The sequence below is a fragment of the Pristiophorus japonicus genome, chromosome 1 (assembly GCF_044704955.1).
Source record: "Pristiophorus japonicus isolate sPriJap1 chromosome 1, sPriJap1.hap1, whole genome shotgun sequence".
In the NCBI taxonomy this organism is placed as follows: domain Eukaryota; kingdom Metazoa; phylum Chordata; class Chondrichthyes; family Pristiophoridae; genus Pristiophorus; species Pristiophorus japonicus.
In genome coordinates, this window is record NC_091977.1 from 219,753,548 (window position 1) to 219,769,019 (window position 15,472).

The 15,472-nt window shown below is 42.4% G+C and overlaps 1 protein-coding gene across 5 annotated transcripts in view; it reads right to left on the reverse strand.

Annotated features, from left to right (window-relative positions):
* The window catches only part of cntln (centlein, centrosomal protein), a 559,253-nt gene that overhangs the window by 338,351 nt on the left and 205,430 nt on the right, over positions 1 to 15,472 (reverse strand). For all 5 annotated transcript variants that reach the window (XM_070886555.1, XM_070886564.1, XM_070886537.1 and 2 more), the window contains 2 exons: positions 12,707 to 12,828; positions 9,788 to 9,913 (listed from right to left, as the gene is read on the reverse strand). In XM_070886555.1, the coding sequence (XP_070742656.1) occupies positions 9,788 to 9,913; positions 12,707 to 12,828 (248 nt within the window). The remainder of the gene's footprint in view (positions 1 to 9,787; positions 9,914 to 12,706; positions 12,829 to 15,472) is intronic.

Genomic DNA, 15,472 nt, shown 5'->3' on the forward strand with positions numbered 1-15,472 from the left:
TCTTGATGGCTGGTGGTGGGGGGTGGGGGTCATGCGTTAATGTGGAGGGGCCCGGCCTGGGTCCCTTCAGATTGCAATGGGAGTGGCAGTTGATTCTGTCAATGGGCCCATGGTCTGGGTGAGTTCCCTTATTGCAGCAGCTAACTCACACATACCCTCCCTCATGCACCGTGACAGTGTCTCAGCGGACAACTACTGGGACCCGCAACCTCGGAATGTGTGAAACCATGGAATGTCCCATCAGTACTCAAATCACTAGTCATGGAAGGGGCTGAAAACTCCGAGAACTGCACATGCTCCATATTCAGTATATAAGTCGTAGCTTCATCCAGCTGACCCAACTCCCCCTCACCCCCATGTTGGTCTGGAGGGTTGGCTTGGAATATGTTCTCGTCTTCAGGCTCGTCCGCGTCTGAATCTTCTCCTGCATCTTCAGGATTGGCATCAGATTCTGCAAAATATAACAGAACAGTCAAATGATTAGCAGCAGAGGAGGGGGCAGAATGGGTGGCATGAGTAGGATCACACATAGCAGGCCAGGCAGCAGGCTGATTCGAAGGGCCACAATGAATTTTCAGGACTTACCCTCTCCCTCGAGTGTGGGCCCAGCTTGTGCAGTACCGATTGTTTTTCTCCAGGCAGGACCCATCAAAGCAGCGACCCTCTCTTCCAAGGGTGTCAGTGCGTCAGATTTAGCGGGCCTTCTCCTGTTCGAGTTCTTTCCCTTTTGTTGTGGAACAATTTCTTCTGCAAAGATGAAAATGCAATTTTTTTTTATTTTTTTTTTTTAAAAAGAGAGAGTGTCTTTCTGCTGGGTGGGACATATACAGCTGGTCATATTTACAATTGCAATTGCACTGAATAAATGAAAATATTACTTACACTAACTACTTGACCAAGGTCCTGCTATTTCTTTTTACACTGGCTTCCAGATCTCTTGGTGTTCACCAATGTGCTGAAATCTTCTGCAACTTGGTTCCAGCATTTCTTCATTTCTTTGGGTGGCACTTTTATGTGACCTCTGCTGGTATCCAGCTCCTGCCATCTGGTCTCAATGACATTAACTAGTGTCTCCACTTCTTCCAGCAAGAAATTCTTTGTTCTGGGTCCACGTTGCTGCATTGCTGTATTGCTGCAGCAGCTCCGAGACACTCACAGACAGCACCTTTCCAACGCAGAGTGATTTTTCCAAACACACAGTACTGATTTTTCCAAATACAGCACTCCTGCTAGCATGCAGCAGTGATTTTTCCAAACATACAATACTTATTTTGCATGCAACAGTGATTTTTCCCAAATACAGCACTTCTTCTGGTACTTCTGTTGGCATGCAGCACTGACTTTACCAAACAGAGCACTGCTTCTTGAATTCAGCAGTGATTTTCCTACCACAGCACTCCTTCTGGCACGAAAACACAAGCAGCTAGCTAGCTCTTTAAAAATGGCCAATTGCCAACTTGCAGCGCTACTGCTCATGCGCGGACATCACCATTCTCCACTGCACATGTGCAGAAAACAGGCTCCACCCCCCGAGTCGACTGGCCGCTCTGCGCGACTGCAGTGAAGAGGCCAGACAGCGGCCAAAGTTGCAACATTTTTTTCCGGCGCATCTTGGAACGTACACAAGCGCCGCAACTCCGGTAAGTGCGCTGGAAAACGGGCTCGGCCAAAATTGAGCCCTTTATCTCGAGAAATAAACCCCAGTGCTTGGTTTGCATTTTTATGGCTTTATTGACCTATGTCATAACTTTTAGTGATATGTGTATTTGTACTCCCGGTTCCCTTTTCCCTATCTACTCCACTTAGATTCTTATTTTCCAAGTAACGGGCTCAATTTTCTCCAAAGCATTTTTTTTGCATACTTGAAGAGTTACGCCCGATTTTTGGGGGCTAAAGTACACCCAAAAAAAAATTCTAAGTTTCCCCATTGGATTTCTTCATTTTGGCATGGCATAACCCGACCTTTAGTTTTGGGGGTGGAGCCTTGATCTGCGGCAAAAAGATCGGGCTGCCATGGTAACCAGGGACATAATGTGAGCTGAGGCTGCAAAGTGAAGCATTGTGTATGTGTGTGCGCGCGTCTGTGCATGCCCCAGCAAGCCCTTCGGGCGGGGTTGGAGGTAAGTTGCTGCTATGTATTTTTCAATTCTTTTAGTGTTTCTGGGCATCTGTTGCGCCTATTTCCTTACCTGCGCCGATTTCCTTAAATCTACGGAAGGTTTTTCTGGAGAGGCCACATACGCTGGCCTAAGCAGAACTGGAGTAACTCTCAGTTGGCCAAACTTCCCTCAATGGGCAGAATTGGTATAGGTGGCTGGTTACGCCACCTTTGGCTGAAAAAAAAACTGACCTAAAAAATCATCTGAGTTACACTGGTGCAAACTGATTGGGGAAACTGTGGTTTTTCAACTTAGGCCAAAAAGAGCAGCCTGCTCAAAAAAAAATGCTGCAAATCACTGGGGAAAATTGAGCCCAATATGTGGCCTCTGTATTTTTATCAAAATGTTATAGCACACATTTATCTGTGCTGAAATTCATTTGCCAATTATATGCCCATTCTACAAGTTTATTAATGTCGTGTTGTAATTTGTTGCAGTCCTCCACAGTATTGACTATGCTCCCAATTTGGTGTCATCTGCATATTTAGAAATGGTGGCTCAACTTAATGTCTTCCTTTCCTTCCCTTCTATTTTTTCTTGAAAATAGCACACGGAATTAAAGGCAACCTTTTGACATGGGTAGGGAATTGGTTAGGAGGTAGGAGATAGAAACATAGAAACATAGAAAATAGGTGCAGGAGTAGGCCATTCGGCCCTTCGAGCCTGCACCACCATTCAATAAGATCATGGCTGATCATTCACCTCAGTACCCCTTTCCTGCTTTCTCTCCAGGGAGGGATTCAAATTCCTGGGGCATTGGAACCGGTTCTGGGGGAGGTGGGACCAGTACAAACCGGACGGTCTGCACCTGGGCAGGACCGGAACCAATGTCCTAGGGGGAGTGTTTGCTAGTGCTGTTGGGGAGGAGTTAAACTAATATGGCAGGGGGATGGGAACCTATGCAGGGAGACAGAGGGAGACAAAAAGGAGGCAAAAGCAAAAGACAGAAAGGGGATGAAGAAAAGTGGAGGGCAGAGAAACCCAAGGCAAAGAACAAAAAGGGCCACTGTACAGCAAAATTCTAAAAGGACAAAGGGTGTTAAAAAAACAAGCCTGAAGGCTTTGTGTCTTAATGCAAGGAGTATCCGCAATAAGATGGATGAATTAACTGTGTAAATAGATGTTAACAAATATGATGTGATTGGGATTACGGAGATGTGGCTCCAGGATGATCAGGGCTGGGAACTCAACATCCAGGGGTATTCAACATTCAGGAAGGATAGAATAAAAGGAAAAGGAGGTGGGGTAGCATTGCTGGTTAAAGAGGAGATTAATGCAATAGTTAGGAAAGACATTAGCTTGGATGATGTGGAATCTATATGGGTAGAGCTGCAGAACACTAAAGGGCAAAAAACATTAGTGGGAGTTGTGTACAGACCTCCAAACAATAGTAGTGATGTTGGGGAGGGCATCAAACAGGAAATTAGGACTGCATGCAATAAAGGTGCAGCAGTTATAATGGGTGACTTTAATATGCACATAGATTGGGCTAGCCAAACTGGAAGCAATACGGTGGAGGAGGATTTCCTGGAGTGCATAAGGGATGGTTTTCTAGACCAATATGTCGAGGAACCAACTAGGGGGGAGGTCATCTTAGACTGGGTGTTGTGTAATGAGAGAGGATTAATTAGCAATCTCATTGTGCGAGGCCCCTTGGGGAAGAGTGACCATAATATGGTGGAATTCTGCATTAGGATGGAGAATGAAACAGTTAATTCAGAGATCATGGTCCAGAACTTAAAGAAGGGTAACTTTGAAGGTATGAGGCGTGAATTGGCTAAGATAGATTGGCGAATGATACTTAAGGGGTTGACTGTGGATGGGCAATGGCAGACATTTAGAGACCGCATGGATGAATTACAACAATTGTACATTCCTGTCTGGCGTAAAAATAAAAAAGGGAAGGTGGCTCAACCATGGTTATCTCGGGAAATCAGGGATAGTATTAAAGCCAAGGAAGTGGCATACAAATTGGCCAGAAATAGCAGCGAACCTGGGGACTGGGAGAAATTTAGAACTCAGCAGAGGAGGACAAAGGGTTTGATTAGGGCAGGGAAATTGGAGTACGAGAAGAAGCTTGCAGGGAACATTAAGGCGGATTGCAAAAGTTTCTATAGGTATGTAAAGAGAAAAAGGTTAGTAACGACAAACGTAGGTCCCCTGCAGTCAGAATCAGGGGAAGTCATAACGGGGAACAAAGAAATGGCAGACCAATTCAACAAGTACTTTGGTTCAGTATTCACTAAGGAGAACACAAACAACCTTCCGGATATAAAAGGGGTCAGAGGGTCTAGTAAGGAGGAGGAACTGAGGGAAATCTTTATTAGTCGGGAAATTGTGTTGGGGAAATTGATGGGATTGAAGGCCGATAAATCCCCAGGGCCTGATGGACTGCATCCCAGAGTACTTAAGGAGGTGGCCTTGGAAATAGCGGATGCATTGACAGTCATTTTCCAACATTCCATAGACTCTGGATCAGTTCCTATCGAGTAGAGGGTAGCCAATGTAACCCCACTTTTTAAAAAAGGAGGGAGAGAGAAAGCAGGGAATTATAGACCGGTCAGCCTGACCTCAGTCGTGGGTAAAATGATGGAATCAATTATTAAGGATGTCATAGCAGCACATTTGGAAAATGGTGACATGATAGGTCCAAGTCAGCATGGATTTGTGAAAGGGAAATCATGCTTGACAAATCTTCTGGAATTTTTTGAGGATGTTTCCAGTAAAGTGGACAAAGGAGAACCAGTTGATGTGGTATATTTGGACTTTCAGAAGGCTTTCGACAAGGTCCCACACAGGAGATTAATGTGCAAAGTTAGAGCACATGGGATTGGGGGTAGTGTGCTGACGTGGATTGAGAACTGGTTGTCAGACAGGAAGAAAAGAGTAGGAGTAAATGGGTACTTTTCAGAATGGCAGGCAGTGACTAGTGGGGTACCGCAGGGTTCTGTGCTGGGGCCCCAGCTGTTTACATTGTACATTAATGATTTAGACGAGGGGATTAAATGTAGTGTCTCCAAATTTGCGGATGACACTAAGCTGGGTGGCAGTGTGAGCTGCGAGGAGGATGCTATGAGGCTGCAGAGTGACTTGGATAGGTTAGGTGAGTGGGCAAATGCGTGGCAGATGAAGTATAATGTGGATAAATGTGAGGCTATCCACTTTGGTGGTAAAAACAGAGAGACAGACTATTATCTGAATGGTGACAGATTAGGAAAAGGGGAGGTGCAACGAGACTTGGGTGTCATGGTACATCAGTCACTGAAGGTTGGCATGCAGGTACAGCAGGCGGTTAAGAAAGCAAATGGCATGTTGGCCTTCATAGCGAGGGGATTTGAGTACAGGGGCAGAGAGGTGTTGCTACAGTTGTACAGGGCCTTGGTGAGGCCACACCTGGAGTATTGTGTACAGTTTTGGTCTCCTAACTTGAGGAAGGACATTCTTGCTATTGAGGGAGTGCAGCGAAGATTCACCAGACTGATTCCCGGGATGGTGGGATTGACCTATCAAGAAAGACTGGATCAACTGGGCTTGTATTCACTGGAGTTCAGAAGAGTGAGAGGGGACCTCATAGAAACGTTTAAAATTCTGACGGGTTTGGACAGGTTGGATGCAGGAAGAATGTTCCCAATGTTGGGGAAGTCCAGAACCAGGGGTCACAGTCTAAGGATAAGAGGTAAGCCATTTAGGACCGAGATGAGGAGAAACTTCTTCACCCAGAGAGTGGTGAACCCGTGGAATTCTCTACCACAGAAAGTAGTTGAGGCCAATTCACTAAATATATTCAAAAGGGAGTTAGATGAAGTCCTTACTACTCGGGGGATCAAGGGGTATGGCGAGAAAGCAGGAAGGGGGTACTGAAGTTTCATGTTCAGCCATGAACTCATTGAATGGCGGTGCAGGCTAGAAGGGCTGAATGGCCTGCTCCTGCACCTAATTTCTATGTTTCTATGTTTCTCCATACCCCTCGATCCCTTTAGCCGTAAGGGCCATATCTAACTCCCTCTTGAATATATCCAATGAACTGGCATCAACAACTCTCTGCGGCAGGGAATTCCAGAGGTCAACAACTCTGAGTGAAGAAGTTTCTCCTCATCGCAGTCCTAAATGGCTTACCCCTTATCCTAAGATTGAGTCCCTTGGTTCTGGACTTCCCCAACATCGGGAACATTCTTCCTGCATCTAACCTGTCCCATCCCGTCAGAATCTTATACATTTCTATGACATCCCCTCTCATCCTTCTAAATTCCAGTGTATAAAGGTCCAGTTGATCCAGTCTCTCCTCATATGTCAGTCCAGCCATCCCTGGAATCAGTCTGCTGAACCTTCGCTGCACTCCCTCAATAGCAAGAACATCCTTCCTCAGATTAGGAGACCAAAACTGAACACAATATTCCAGGTGAGGCCTCACCAAGGCCCTGTACAATTGCAGTAAGACCTCCCTGCTCCTCTACTCAAATCCCCTAACTATGAAGGCCAACATGCCATTTGCCTTCTTTACCGCCTGCTGTACCTGCATGCCAACTTTCAATGACTGATGAACCATGACACCCAGGTCTCGTTGCACCTCCCCTTTTCCAAATCTGCCGCCATTCAGATAATATTCTGCCTTCGTGTTATTGCCTCCAAAGTGGATAACCTCACATTTATCCACATTATTTACAGACAAGGGATAATGGGTATGTATGTCAACCAGCAAAATGTGACTAGTGATGTCCTGCAGGGATCTCAGCTTTTCACTTCGATGAAGCAATAGGGAGCCGTATATTCAAGCTTGCTGACGAAACCCAGTTAGCAGGCACAGTAAATAGTGCAGATGGAAGAAAAATGTTGCAAAGGGACACTGATGGATTAATGTGCGCAAAACTGTGGCGGATGTTGGGATCTTTTCCGTCCACCTGAGGGGGCACTCGGGCATTACTATAGGCAGTATCAGGCGAGAGATGATATAGTCTCCACTTACCTACAGGAAGACGGGGATGAGACATTAAAACCGAGGCCCCATTTGCTCTCTCATATGGACGGAAAAAGTCCCACGGCACTATTTCAAAGAAGAGCAGGGGAGTTCTCCCTGGTGTTCTGGCCAATATTTATCCCTCAACCAACATCACTAAAACAGATTGTCTGGTCATTATCACATTGATGTTTGTGGGATCGTGCTCCATGCAAATTGGCTGCCGTGTTTCCTACATTACAACACTGACTACACTTCAAAGTACTTCATTGGCTGTAAATTGCTTTGAGACCTCCTGAAGTCATGAAAGGCGCTATATTAATGCAAGTTTTTTTTTACTATCTGGGTGAGCAAGGAATAATGGAGTTTAGTCAGGAGAAATAACTTTTCACCTTGATTATTTAAAATATTTGGGCTAAGAACACCCAACATATCACATATCAGAGTTGACAGGAAAGGTAATGAAATGTGTCTTTCCAAGATACTTAACACCAATTTTTGGATTTATTATTTTATTTTGAAATGAACGACAACTTGACATTGGTAACAGCAGTGGCAGGACTAAGGAGGAACACAGCAATGAGATGAGGTAGACAGCATTGGTGACCTGAGGAACTGACAGTGGCCTGGTGGAGTAAAGTCAGTGTGCGGGGAAAGGAAAGCATGTGAGAAAATATACAAGAACATTCTATAATCTGGGACGAATAAAATCAACAGTTTTCTAGTTATTAATGAACCAACCAGTTAGAATAAACTACTTGCACTACAGTTGCACTGTAAGAGATGCAGTGGATCCATCTGTTTTCCTACAATAGAATCCGACTATAATCTCATATCCATGAGATATCCATTAGGCTGCCCCTGGTGTATAAAAATGCAAAAGCTTAACATAGCTTAACATACATTGTGGAAGCTGACACCGGACCTGTAATATGATTCTGTTACTGCCTTCTAAAGTATATTTTATTTGTTGACTGACATTGTCACTTATGTGTACTCTGTGGAATTTTCATACAGAAGTAATACATAATTCTGAATAAAAAGATTATCGTAATGCTTTCAGCAGTAATGCGAGGAGTGTAAAGTAACTGACATTATGCTTTTGTGAATATTTGATATATGGCATATTAACGTCAGATTGCTACCGTAGGAAATGATCACCGTTTTTAAAAAAAATTATAATACAAGCACATCATCTTTTATGCTTGTTTTGGGATTTCAAAGAGAAACTGTTCCACTACCTTAGTTATATTACAACTGCAAATATACTATTTTTTAAATATTTAATTCTAGTGTGGTTAGGAGTAGAATATTACATTTTTTTTTATTTACAAGCTTTCCTAAAATATTATATTAACTTGTCAGAATTGATTATTACTGTTCTTCAGTACATAATGAAGCTTTACTTTTTAAAGTTAAACAGTCTTGCAGACAAAAATAGGGTGAAGAGCTGTTATCACCCCAGTTATCTCAAAACAGCCCAAGCTATTTGTTGCAATTGGACAACAAACATGACTTGAAATGGCAGCAAATCCCTGGCAGTTTTTCACCAATGGAGATTTACTGTCTGCCACCAAGTTTGATAATGTGGAAAAGATAGTTTCCAAGCCAGAAATTTCAGAATGTAAATAAAACCAGCCAGACAACAATGTTCCTTTATCTACTGCAAATGCATTTTTGCAACAGTCACAAATACTACACGAGTACAGAGTTCCTTTAGAATTACTACAGCCATAGATTATTTTTCTTGCATTTCACTTATTTATTGTTTTCTATAATTTTAGATTTTTGTTTAAAGGAATCGAATCAACAAAATATATCAGATCGAAAAGATCTTACTTTCTGTGAAATCACAAAAACCTTCAATCATTAAACACGCATCTTTACATCACACACACACACAGACACACACAAGCAGTGGCTAGACAGTAAGCTAGCTTTGGAGGAATTTCTTTTAAGAGCCCACAAACTGCAATATCAAAGCAATATTCTGTGTATTTGTTTCAGAAAACACAAGTTTTCTTTAATGCTTTATTTAATACTCACTACTACTTGAAAGCTCTGTGAAGGGATCAATGCTAACCCCCAAGGACAGCCTGTGCACAGCAAGAAAGAAAGTGACTCCCCCGTGCTCTCTCCAGGTCAGTTCCAAGGACCGTGTTAGCAGATACGCACCAGACCCTTAACAGCTAGCTCTGCTGCTACCAGTAATTAGCTTGGACAGCTCTGGCTCCAAGAGAGGCAGCAAGGCTACATCATAATGAGCTCAGCTGGGATTAGCAGGACAGGGCAGGGAACAGAGAGAGATGAGGCCTTCTATATCACATATGTAGTGAGGAGATCAAACGAACACGGCTGGCTAGGTTATCCCCTCACCACCTTATTCAACAAATGAAGCACGGCAGTGTGCAAAATACAGGCTAATGAAGAGCGACACCTCCAACAGATGAGAGCCACATTAATTAACACAATCCCCCTATCACATTATACAGATACTGTTACCACTACTAAACTTGTCACTGCAGCTGATAGGAAGAGACTGGCTTATTTGATAAAAGAAGTTTGCCTGTTTTATCCTTGCAAGGAATTCCTCTGTGTGGCATTTAAGCACCAGAAGATCAGACGGAAGTGATATGGCTCTGCATGTGTAAATTTGCAAAAAAAGGAAACTCACTTTTCAGTCAATAGCTTTTTGTGTTCCCGTTTGAAGTACGCTAGTTCATTCCATACACCATCGCAGTCTTCGTGTCGCAGCTGCCAGGGCTCAGCACGCTGCATTTTGTTTTTGCTGCCTTTATTTCTGGAGCATGATGTAAACCAGAAATATGAAGTTATTCACAGGTTTCTTTTAAATTCCTCCCCTCTCCCAACATAAAGCTTTATGGTTTAAAAGAAACACTTCAAACCTTTACAGCAACAGCCAAATCCACCAGAATTTAGTTGAAATAACTGGTTAAACTATGCAAACAGCAAATGTTGCCCTTTAAATCTTATAGAAACAATTCTGAAACCAAATTGCCATATCAACATTTTCCAAGTTCTTAACTAAAATCTAATGCCAGGAGCCTGTTCAAATGTTTGACAGGGTGATTTCAAACACAATTTTGTTATTCCAAATGTGCAAGTAAAACAAAATCCATGTTATTCTTACCAGAATGAGGATAAAATAATTCTATTTTAAATTTTTTATACAAATGCTTCACTTTTTATAAGGAATAATTGCGCAATGGCGGTGCATTCTCCCTTGCATCCAAGCATAGCTAGGTCAGGTATACCACAAGCTAACTGCAGGATAATGCTCCTCAGTAAAGCATCTCAAACCCAATCTCAGAGGTGTGCGCTGCCTTCCCATACCAGCAATCCTATTGTCCAATTAGTGCAGAATTATGTGCATGCTTTGCACTGTAGACTTGCTTCCACTGGGAACTTAGAACCCTTCGCAGCAATCAAAAAAAAGGAGACTTTTGTGCCATCTGTCTGTGCTGGATTCGAACTCGGGTCCCTGAAGAGTTCTAACCCAGTATATCACCCATTTTCTAACAACTGAATGGTTACAGCTCTTCCAGTCCCGAGTAAAGTTTAGAAGTCTTCGTTCCTTAATAGTTTCATTAAAAAATGTGAAGAATACTCATCATTCTTATTTCATAACACTCAATGAAGTATGATGTACAGTTATTACGTATTGACAACTTCCTACTCATTAATAGCTACACTGAAACAACTAGTTTGTAATGAAGTCCCATTGATAAACGCAAGTATAATATAACATAGAAAAGTAAGGACATGCTAATGAACAAATAAACAAAATATTGGAAATATACAGGTTAATCAGCATCTGAAATAAATGTTTTGGTATGGACTGTGCACCCAAAACAGGGCTCTTAGTCTTTCACGTGCATTTCCAGCATTTTATTCTAGATTTCAAGCATTTGTATTCTTATCTTATCAATGCAAATCTAAATTGGACTCAATGGCCCCAAGTTTCGTGCCGCAGCGAAAACGGCGCACCTCCGAGCTGGGCGCCTGTGTTTTGCGCCGAAAACTGCGCCTAAAAAAAAATCCAATATTCTCGAACTCCTTGGAGCTCGATGTCTGCTTGGCGCAGCGCGCTCTTCGCAGCAGGGGGCGGAGCCTAACACTCGCGCCGATTTTCTAAGCAGCAGGGGGCGGGTACAATTTAAATTAGCCTTCGTGGTGCCGGCAACCCTGCGCGTGCGCGTTGGAGCGTGCACGCAGTCTCACACAAACATTGGCACTCGGCCATTTTTTTAAATACTGCAGAAAAAGTGAAGATTTGTTTCTTGGACCCCTGCAAATGCTTGTAATTTAATTTTTTTTGATATTTCTGTGTGTGAGGGAGTGCTTTTAGCAGCACTGCTGAATAAATCACCTGCTGAAATCAGTGAGTTCAGCTTTTCACTGCTAAACTTTCAGAATCGGTGCTGCATTGGTGCATGCAAATTAAGGACTGTGTGTTTGGCGAAATAAGAGTGCCAATTCAACTTTGCAATAATACGTGGTGTTGACAATGCAGCACCCATTCTGCAAATTTAAATATAAAACTGTCGATGTGGCTGCCTCTTCCTGTCCAAATGGCCTCAGTCCCCCTTTCAGCTCAAAGGCTGCTGCTGTATCTTCGGCTGCCGGCCAGCCACTGATGCCGCTGATATCCTATGGCCGAATGGCCTCACGTCCGTCCGCTGCTGATTCTTTGGCTGCCGGCCAGCCACTGACGCCGCCCCGAAAGCGTGGCCGAATGGCCTCAAGAACCTTAATGAGCTGCGTGTGTCCTGCGTTGATTCTTCGGCTGCCGGCCAGCCAATGACGCCGCTGATATCTCATGGCCGAATGGCCTCGGGTCCGTCCGGTGCTGCTTCTTCGCGGCCAGCCACGAAGAGAATGAAGGCCTGCCTCAAGCACTGCAGCTCAGCTCGAAGCTTGCTGCCGCTGCCGTCGAGACACTGACGTCACACCGCTGCCTGTCTCCAACATGAAAGGCCTGCCTGAAGCACTTTCACACAGGTAGGAACATGGTTTATTTAATCTTTTCTTTGCTTATAAATTTTTATTCAGGTTGGATTTATTTGTATAATATTTGTATAAGTATAACTAAGGATTTATTGTAGAATTTAATGACTTCCCTTCCCCCCCTCCCCCCCTACCTCGTTCCCTACGCCTAATTTGTAACCTACGCCTGATTTTCTAAAGTGTAGACAAGGTTTTTTCGAGTGTACAAAAATCTTCACTTACTCCATTCTAAGTTAGTTTGGAGTAAGTTTTCACTTACGAAACTTTGAAATCAGGCGTAAGTGGCCAGACACGCCCCCTTTTGAAAAAGAAAAATTCTGTTCCAAAGTGAAACTCTTCTACCTGACTAGAACTGGAGCAAACTAAATGTGGAGAATTCCGATTTCTAAGATACTCCGTTCTACATCAGTTGCTCCTAAAAATCAGGAGCAAATCATGTGGAAACTTGGGGCCAATGTTTCTCTTTCAGGGCGAGAGTCACTTCTATAAATAAAAGAATCAATCCAAAATCACACTGCAAGCACCATGTCATTTTCAATTGAACAGAAGTTGTACATGTTCTTACATGATTTGTTCCCCTTCCAGGTCTTTTAGCTGATCCTTAAGTGTTCTGTGGTTGTTTTGTAATGCTCGTAGACGCTCTAGACGCTGGTCATGAGCTCTCCTCAATTCCTCATTCTCTTGGTCCTAAACAGGAAATTAAAACCAACAGCACAATTATTTCATATAAACAGTGTTCTCATTAACCCAATACATTAAACTGGGTAAAGTCTGTCAAGTTTCATTATGGCAAGTAAACAACAAATTTTAATCCAAAATTAATCACACCTGTGTGAACATCTAAAAGTTTATCTGTTATCATTCCTTTCCCGAATGCAAATAAACTCAATTAAAGAAGACCTGAAAATCAATTGTATGTTATGATTTCAAAATAGATCCTTCAGTAGGTGGTCTGAAAGAGGGACAGGACCTGCATAAAACAGTCAAAGGATTTGGTAAACTGAAACAAATGATAAAATTCATAATGACACCTTTTAAAAGTACAAATTAATAGTAATAACATTTATTGTTTTGAATGACTAATCACAGACCGAAAGACTGATATGATCAACCTTTAATGACCCAGCTTTCACTTAATTTGGCAAGTTAAGAGTGTATCACTGTCAAATTGGAAACAATGCACTCTGAATACATCAGTATTTTACAAAGAAGATAGACAGTTGGCAGTCAGTTATGAGGTTGAATGCAATTCATAAGTTTACGAACATTAGCATAACACACAAAGCAAAGAGATATCTTCCATTTGCTCTTGGTATTTCTTACCATATTGCAATGAGCATGTTGGACATAGTAGAGGCAGTGGGATACAGGCCAAAGGGTAATAAAGGTTATTGTCAAATGATGCTCGAAAGTATGCATCACTAAATGACATCCAATATATATATTTTCAAACAGGTTGCCAGTAAATGAATTCAGTACGTATGATCTAGGAAGTGCAGGATTAAAAAATAAGTTGAAATGGTACATGATGATAACTTTAAATTTGAGTTGCAGTAGTAGCAACACAGTAATGATGTCAAGCAAAGTAGAAAGTTATTGAAGTACTGGTGGTGTGGATGCCTCTATTGAGCATAGATAGGGAGTACAGACACATCCTACTAAAACACACTTCCACAGAAGTTTGCAAGCTCCAGTATTTCCCTTTCTAGTGATGTGACTGTTTCATCACCTGCATTTGGAGAGACATGGGTTTATCTATTATTGCTAGGTGGACCGTGAAATAAACTCTTAATAAAATACATCAAACAAGTCCCATACCTAACGTAACAGCACTTAAGCTATCACAGCCAGTCTTACAAGATATCAAACATGATTGACGGAAAAAGTAAGGATTTTGCTTAAACAGTAGTGGTGAGGTTGGGGATGGCATCAAATAAGAAATTAGGGATGCGTGCAATAAAGGTACAGCAGTTATCATGGGTAACTTTAATCGACATATAAATTGGGCTAACCAAGCTTGTAGCAATGCAGTGGAGGAGGATTTCCTGGAGTGTATTAGGGATGGTTTTCTAGACCAATATGTCGAGGAACCAACTAGAGAGCTAGCCATCCTAGACTGGGTGTTGTGTAATGAGAGAAGACTAATTAGCAATCTTGTTGTGCGAGGCCCCCTGGGGAAGAGTGACCATAATATGGTAAAATTCTTTATTAAGATGAAGAGTGACACAGTTAATTCAGAGACTAAGGTCCTGAATTTAAGGAAAGGTAACTTCGATGATATGAGACGTGAATTGGCTAAGATAGACTGGCAAATGATACTTAAAGGGTTGACAGTGGATAGGCAATGGCAAACATTTATAGATCACATGGATGAACTTCAACAATTGTATATCCCTGTCTGGAGTATAAATAAAACGGGGAAGGTAGCTCAACCATAGCTAACAAGGGAAATTAGAGATAGTGTTAAATCCAAGGAAGAGGCATATAAATTGGCCAGAAAAAGCAGCAAACCTGAGGACTGGGAGAAATTTCGAATTCAGCAGAGGAGGACAATTAGCAGGGGGGAAATAGAGTATGAGAGGAAGCTTGCTGGGAACATAAAAAGTGACTGTAAAAGCTTCCATAGATATGTGAAGAGAAAAAGATTAGTGAAGACCAATGTAGGTCCTTTGCAGTCAGAATCAGGTGAATTTATAATGGGGAACAAAGAAATGGCAGACCAATTGAATAAATACTTTGGATCTGCCTTCACCGAGGAAGACACAAATAGCTTTCCAGAAATACTAGGGGTTCAAGGGTCTAGCGAAAAGGAGGAACTGAAGGAAATCCTTATTAGTCAGGAAATTGTGTTAGGGAAATTGATGGGATTGAAGGCCGATAAATCCCCAGGGCCTGATAGGCTGCATCCCAGAGTAAGGAAGTGGCCCTAGAAATAGTGGATGCATTGGTCATCATTTTCCAACATCTATTGACTCTGGATCAGTTCCTATGGACTGACGGGAAGCTAATGTAACACCACTTTTTAAAAAAGGAGGGAGAGAGAAAACAGGGAATTATAGACTGGTTAGCCTGACATCGGTGGTGGGGAAAATGTTGGAATCAATTATTAAAGATGAAATAGCAGCACATTTGGAAAGCAGTGACAGGATCGGTCCAAGTCAGCATGGATTTTATGAAAGAGAAATCATGCTTGACAAATTTTCGAGAATTTTTTGAGGATGTAACTAGTAGAGTAGACAAGGCAGAACCAATGGATGTGGTGTATTTGGACTTTCAAATGGATTTTGACAAGGTCCCACACAAGTGTGCAAAATTAAAGCAAATAGTATTG